At 28.9% G+C, this 8024-nt stretch overlaps 1 protein-coding gene across 1 annotated transcript; it reads left to right on the top strand.

The window, feature by feature from the left end:
• The first annotated feature begins 2671 nt into the window (after window positions 1–2671).
• On the top strand, window positions 2672–4925 carry LOC125831857 (serine/threonine-protein kinase RIPK-like). Its single transcript, XM_049510996.1, has 5 exons — window positions 2672–3172; window positions 3256–3391; window positions 3943–4079; window positions 4227–4350; window positions 4429–4925. Exons 1-5 carry the CDS (start codon window positions 2810–2812, stop codon window positions 4905–4907), a joined length of 1239 nt encoding a protein of 412 aa, XP_049366953.1. The 5' UTR covers window positions 2672–2809; the 3' UTR covers window positions 4908–4925.
• Window positions 4926–8024: the final 3099 nt, after the last annotated feature.

An 8024-nucleotide genomic window follows, 5' to 3' on the forward strand; every position in this document is an offset into this window, starting at 1 on the left:
ATTTACTTACAATAAGCAATACATGATAAACAAGGGAGAAAATGGGGTCAAAATAATTTACATACAATAAGCAATCGTGATAAACAAGGGAGAACATAGGGTCAAATATAAATCTTTCTCTATGTGGCTACAATTTATTTTGATTCATACTTGTCTTTTTTTATTTTTTCAACGTTGATTTGATTTGTTTGAATTGTAGCTAGTGGTGTCCATGTCTTTGATACACTTGGTAAAAAATAATCAAAGAGCCCGCGTATGGGAGAACATAACGCAGTCTCACGAAAATTTGCACTAGCCTAAAAGGAAAAACTACAGTCATAAAATTTAAATAATCACACCTACTAATATTAAATTAATATTTGTATTAAGGCTAAGGCTGATAATTTTGCTTAACTGATACTAAATCAGTATATATATATATATATATATATACTGATTTAGTATCAGTTAAGCAAAATTATCAGCATTAATGATACCAATACAATATATGACACTGATTTAGTATCAATTAAGCGAAATTAGTTGGGAGTATATATTGTTATTATTTAGTGGGGTATGAATGTAAAAGAGTAGTTTGTAATTATTTTGCTTTTGTGGAGTATTTGCTTAGTTTATCCAATTCGGATAGGTGACACTTGAAACCCTCCAAATCCTAGATCCATCTTTAATACAATGTTTGTTTTGATTGTTACTTAAATTTTGTTGTATCATATCGTTTAAATTCATCGTTATGTAACGATGAAAAGACTCATTTTATGTAATGACTGATCTGGTGTGAATGTGTCGTTACCTTAATTTTCTTCTAATTTTGTCTTTATTTTTTATTTAATAATCATATTTCATCTTTTATCCTACCTTTTCATAGTAATTCTACCTCGTACCCTACTTTTCTGGTAGGTTTATCATTCAAATTATGGATGTGTGACATTATGCAACGACATAAAATAATACAATGTATTCACTAAAACAATATAATATAATACAATATAATACGATACATTATGAAATAATATGTAACAAAGATGTGCTTGCGAGGCTTTATAACGTGAAAATACTTTAGGGGCGAAAGTGTAACTGACCTAGTATAAAGGGCTAGTGATGTATCAAATTGTGACCTCAATCTTACGAGAACCTGTGGCCCAAGTCCTTGTTGCAATTACGATTTTTCAATGGCAAAATTTCAAAAGTATAACTCTGAATTTCTTTTCAAATTAAATTAACATAAAGATCCAATATATCTCTATATTATAAGATCAATCACAATATCTTTAGACTGAATCGTTATTTTTATTATTATAGAAATAGATATGGTCAAGCAATTGAAATTAATTCCGTTGGAAACAGCTTGCCTCCAAAAATTTCCAAAATCATGCACATAGAAACCAAGTCAACATAGGGGGCAGGCCAGCACCCAGCAGCCAAGTCAAGTATTATTTTTTTTCAACAAAAATGTATGCCTTCTACTGCTACATCTCCGATCCTAGTAGATCTAATTTGTACTTGTATAATTTTATTTTTTTTACTCTGCATTGCCTTATACTATATTTATATACTTACAGTAAAAAAATGTTATTATTTTACTTTTATTAATTTCAACGAGCTATTAATTTAAATAAATATTTATATAATTGTGTAACTTAAAAAATAATTGCACGTAATTAATTATACATATTTGATACAATTGGTTGGTAAACTATAGGAAATGACAAATGTCAGGTTAAGTTACACTAAATAGTATAACAATTCATTACACTATCTATATATAAAAATCAAATTCTTTATAAATTAATTAATAAACATGTTCTTACATAAAGTAACCGCTATGATAAAATTTTAACTGACTTTACAATATAAAAATATTTACGCATTGATAGTTAGTTAGAGTTATGAAGATATGTAGCCTAATGATTAATTATGAAGAAATTTATGTATTATTTTATATAACTGACATTAGTTATTCATGTATTAGTTATTTCATCTTCTACATCATATATCAAAGTTTACAAATTTCCTCATTACTTATACAAATAAACCAAACACAATATTAATTTTTTTATACATGAATTTACCTCCAAATCAACTATCTACCAGGATATTATGTTTGTAAAATTTAACACCTATATAATTCACCTTTAAATCAGGGTAATTAATTTTTTTTAACGTTTTTATTTTTATAAAGAAGAATGTTAGTGGAAGTGCACATACAATTAAACACGCGCTTATAACGTGGGAAAAGGAACAAGTATTCACCACAAATACAGTTGACTTATAATATAACTCAGGAAAAAAAATACAAAGTAAATATACAACATAATACAAAGGGAAATAAAACACGTTAGTACATGAGGTCATGGTATTTATTAGTATCCCTCTGTTTCTAATTATGTCACTTACCCTCCTTTTTAATTTGTTCCAAAAAGAATAACATATTTTATATTAAATAATAAATTTAGCTATAAAATGTCTATTTTATCTTTAATGAAATAATTTATAGTCACACAAATTTCTGTCATTCATTTTGGACCACAAATTTTAAAAATCTTTATTTATTTCTTAAATTTCATACCGAGTCAAAGTAACTCACATATAATGAGACGGAGGGAGTAATTTATATATATATAAATAAAGGTGTTGGGAAGCTCTTCCTTTGTATCTGGTATAGAGAGCAGTTGGGTACGACATATTTGAATATTATTATTACCCTCTATTCCTTTCTTGCTCATCAATCATTTTTCTATATATATAAACACACAATTCTCTTCAAGGCAATTAAGAGAATTTATTCATTTTATTTCAATTAAAGCTAGCGATGAAGATTACATGGGAATCTCTAGTACCTAGCTGTTGTATATCGGAAAATCCAAAGCCAAAGCCAAAGCAATCAAAATTAGTAACAAAACAAAGTTCATTTCATCGGATTTCAGTTTCAGATTTCAGTGGTTCAGAAGATTTATCAATATCATTAGCTGGTTCAAATCTTCATATTTTCAGTGTTCAAGAATTGAAAGTGATTACTCAGAATTTTTCGTCGAGTAATTTTCTAGGGGAGGGAGGTTTTGGACCAGTTCATAAAGGTTTTATTGATGATAAACTTAGACCTGGTCTAAAAGCTCAACCTGTTGCTGTAAAGCTTTTAGATTTAGATGGCACTCAAGGTCATCGAGAATGGCTGGTAACACACATCTCTACTTAATATTTATCTCTAAATTATAATTAGGCATTTGTTAATTAATTATTATTAATTATTGTGAGCAGACAGAAGTGATATTTTTGGGGCAATTGAGACATCCACATCTGGTGAAGTTGATTGGATATTGTTGTGAAGAGGAACACAGGCTGTTGGCCTATGAATATATGCCCAGAGGCAGCTTGGAGAATCAACTTTTTCGAAGTATGTTACCTTCTTTCTTCTTTCTTCTTTTTACAATTCCACTAACAGTTTCAATATATAAAAAGCAAACAACTATCAAGTTAAAATAAAAGTATATATATATATATTTAAATTATGTATAGATATTGTAATTTTCCATATCTATTTATTGTTAAAGAGACTAAAAATTAAAAATCTTTAGGCAAAAACATTATCAAGTCGAATACTATTATATTTATGTCATTTTTGCTTTTGGATCGATAGATTTTCAATATGCTTTCTTTCATGTTTACAATCAGTAGCTGTATCCCACACAAAATTACCACTTGTCCAATATTAAAGAAAATGTGTAAATCTGTGACCATTGACCTTAGCTTTTTCACTTTTACCAAGTACTCCTCTTATGAAATATATAGAATCAGTCAATTCAAGTTTGGTGGAGAAGCAATTGTGAATTATTCTATACGTAGAATTATCTCACTTCAAATCATTATTATTTTTATTGGATATAAAAATATATAGTACAACTTGTTCACAAAATAATATTTGTTGAATTAAATATATAAATGTAGGATATTCTGTATCACTTCCATGGTCGACACGGATGAAAATAGCACTTGGAGCTGCAAAAGGCTTAGCTTTCCTCCATGAAGCTGAAAAACCAGTCATATATCGTGATTTCAAGGCTTCAAACATCTTGTTAGACTCCGTAAGTTTTTTCTTCATTCACTTTTATATGCATTATTAATAATTTTAGTTTTATTAATGTGCAAATTATCATTGACTTTGACATATATACCAAACTTTGTGCATGTCACTTTAGAAAATATCATAATTCTTTATTAATGTGGTCCAGGATTACAATGCTAAACTGTCAGATTTTGGACTTGCAAAAGATGGGCCAGAAGGAGATGACACACACGTCTCCACCCGAGTCATGGGAACGCAAGGCTACGCTGCTCCTGAATACCTCATGACCGGTAATATTTCATTTATCAACAAAATTGAAATTAGTTATAAACTTTTGTGACTAATGTTTTCAAATTTAATTTGCACAGGTCATTTGACAGCAGCAAGTGATGTATACAGTTTCGGAGTAGTATTACTGGAGCTTCTAACTGGGAGAAGATCGGTAGATAAAAGTCGTCCAAACAGAGAACAAAATTTAGCAGATTGGGCAAGACCTCAATTGAAAGATGCGCGTAAACTAGGTAGAATAATTGATCCAAGATTAGAAGGTTTATATTCAGAAGAAGGGGTTCAAAAAGCAGCATTAGTAGCTTACCAATGCTTAAGCCATAGGCCAAAAGCTAGACCAGATATGAGTACAGTTGTCAAAACACTTGAAACATTGAAGGATTATAAGGATATTTCAACCATGACATTTGTGTATATAGCTCCAGTTGATCAACACAAACAAAGTCCTCAAAAGGAATTAGTCAACAAAAGAAATACTAATTCTCATCATCATACAAAAAGTCCACATAAGAAATTAACTCCAAATTCACCATTGCACAATGATTTCCATAGAGCTTAAACAATTGTATACATCCACATTTTTTTATTTTTTTTACCTCATAATACTCAAAATTCTTTATTTTTTCATTGAGTGTATTTGCTAGATATCAGTGTTAGTGAAGACAAGGCAGATATCAACTTTGTATATGTTGTATTTCCTTTTGGAGTTTTTAAGGTAATATATACATACCGTTTAAATAATTTTTACACCTGTCACTTATCTTATTTTAAAATTTTCAATTTCATATTTTAATAAGGCTTACTTATATATATTCTTTACCTTCGTGAGGTATAAAATTTAAACTCTTTCATAAAGTAACATTAACAATAATATCAAATAACAACTAAGCATTATAGTGATGCCACATCCATTGATCACGCCAACAATTACGGAAGATTAACGTGCCTCTGATTTGAGATTAATTACGTTCTACACAATGATATAAAGTCTTAATACGATCAATAATTAATTACTATCTCAGGTTAAAATTCATTAATATAATAGTGTACCAAATTTGGAAAAATTACATAAATACATATTTTATTTTACCGTAAACTCTAAAATTTCCTATCATTTAAAAAATTACAAAAATTCTTTCTCGGATACATCCATATCCTCTCTCGGATACATCCCTCTCATTAAGTAATGTATCATTCACAATCCGTAAGCTATGTATCTGCAAGTTTCCTGATGTATCCGAGATTCGAGATTTTTGTAATTTGAAAAAAGAATAGGAATAAGATGTAATTAACTCTTCAACACTGAAATTTATGTAGTTTTTACAAAAAAAATTCTTAGAGTAATCAATGTATATCATGTTTAAAATTCATTGAATCAAAGTATCCTTTTCTAATATGATATTTCCAATGATCATGCTGATATCAAATCAAGGGACATATATCAAAATATTATTTTAAAATTGTGTTAAACGTGATATAAGGAACCACTAAGTTACGTACCAGCAGGCAATGTTCAAATATAAATGATTAAAGATTACTGTTAATCAGCAGGCCGGACAATTTTCCCTCAAAGACGTGCACATATAGACATATTTTATTGCAATTTGTTGGATAAAACGCCTTGAAATAGTTAAATCCTACCAAGAGGATGACAAGCAAAGCGTCAATGCTTTGCGGGATATCTGCAACTGTTTACGGTCAACTACTATAAGCTGCCTTAAATTTGAGATATTTCATTTTCAGAAACATGGTTACTAGTTTGCATAATGATTATTTAGAAAGATGTTCTAATTGTTGGTAAACTTTATTTTGTGGTCTCACATGCATATTAATATATTAAACCTAGATATACTATTATTAAAGTAGCACATTGTATGATCTAATAAATATTAAAGTTTATGATCTCAGAAGTAAATAGCTATTCATAAAATATATGTGTCCAGTATCGATCAATAGATCAGGTCCCTTGACATACTAATAATGCAAAAAATAAATAACACAAAGTAAATTAGACACAAAGATTTTTACATGGAACCCCCCTTCTCAAGGGAGGAGAAACCATGACTTGTTCTCACATGATTTTCAACTCAGCTCCATTTCATTCAAAAAGGAGCACAGATTCAGCTTAAAGACTCCACTAATCTAGGATTTAACCTATTAATCCCTTTCCCCTCACTGTAACAACTCTGTTACCCAACATGAACTAAGCAACAACTGCGTTTCTCACTACACCAATTAACTCTAGCAATATAGGCTTTACGATCTCAATACAACTAACTCTAGCTAACCTTTGAAATGACAATCAAGAACTTGACACTGATCTAATTCCTTTATAGCTTAGGAATAGATCTTACATGAATGATTATAGAAATATAAACCCTACCAACTAAGAACAATGATAACTCTATCGTATCCCTTTATGTTCTTCGAGTCATATTTTCTTGCCAGAGAAAATTTACCTCCCCACCCCCTACCCCCCACCAGCCCCCACCCCCACCTCCCATCCCAAATAAAAATGTAAAAAAAAGTTTTTTTTTTTAAGAAAAAGACTTACTTACTACTCCACCCTTTATTACTCTTTTTTTTTGTGTAAAAGAACATCTTTTACCCATTTTATCCATTTAACTACCCACTTTGAAATGAGTAATCTGGGTATTATTCATTTTTACCCATTTTTAAATGAGTTGGATATCCAACCCATTTTCAGTGGGTAAATATGAGTGGATACCCATACTAATTAGAGGAAAATAAGCAAATACCCTATAAAAGCAAAATAATTACAAATATATATCCCTTTACATTCACACCCCACTAAATAATTACACTATATTCCCCCTTATTAATTTCTCTTTACTGATACTAAATCAATATCATATATTGTATTGGTATCATTAATGCTGATAATTTCGCTGAATTGATACTAAATCAGTATATATATATATACTGTATTTGTATCATTAAAGCTGATAATTTCGTTGAATTGATACTAAATCAATATATATATATATATATATATATATATATATATATATATATATATATATAGTATCATTGAATAATGTATAATTTCTTAATAAAAAACCTTAATGATACCAGAACAACATAGATATATACTCTTATAATATCATTGACTAATAAGTAAATTCTGAACAAGAAACCTTAATGATACCAATACAATATTTGATACTGATTTAGTATCAGTTAAGCCAAAATTATCACCCTTAATGAATGGGGGTATGAACTGTAATTATTTATGAGAGAATGAGTATTTCAGAAATTATTTTTTATTTGGATATGATTTATGAATTTCTAATTATTTTTGAATTTTATGGCCTATTTAGGTAATTTTCCCTATTAATTACCATATTAATTATCCATAGCGGTATGGTCTTCCCGTTTTAAATTGGTGTCATTTAATGCTATTATTAGAGTTATTGCGTAATTGTTTTCAGCCACAAATTCTACCCATATTTGGTATGGCTTGGTTATACTCCCTCCGTGTCAAAATATTCTTCGTGTGTTTTGTTTAATTTACACATTAAAAAATTGTATTAATTAAGAGGTATATTTGATTGTTTTATGTAACAAAAGATTAAAAATAGTATGATATATTTATTAATGTGTCATAATTAAGATGTTATAATTTTGAAGAACAATTAATATTTTAAAAAATATT

The sequence above is a fragment of the Solanum verrucosum genome, unplaced genomic scaffold, assembly GCF_900185275.1.
Source record: "Solanum verrucosum unplaced genomic scaffold, falcon-dt-bn FXZP01000018.1, whole genome shotgun sequence".
In the NCBI taxonomy this organism is placed as follows: domain Eukaryota; kingdom Viridiplantae; phylum Streptophyta; class Magnoliopsida; order Solanales; family Solanaceae; genus Solanum; species Solanum verrucosum.

Excerpts from the sequence above, each read along its gene's own strand:
- LOC125831857 (XM_049510996.1), top strand. The coding sequence starts at position 2,810 with ATGAAGATTACATGGGAATCTCTAGTACCTAGCTGTTGTATATCGGAA. Across the intron at positions 3,392-3,942 it reads GGAGAATCAACTTTTTCGAA|GATATTCTGTATCACTTCCA; the intron begins GTATGTTACCTT and ends ATATAAATGTAG. Across the intron at positions 4,080-4,226 it reads CAAACATCTTGTTAGACTCC|GATTACAATGCTAAACTGTC; the intron begins GTAAGTTTTTTC and ends AATGTGGTCCAG.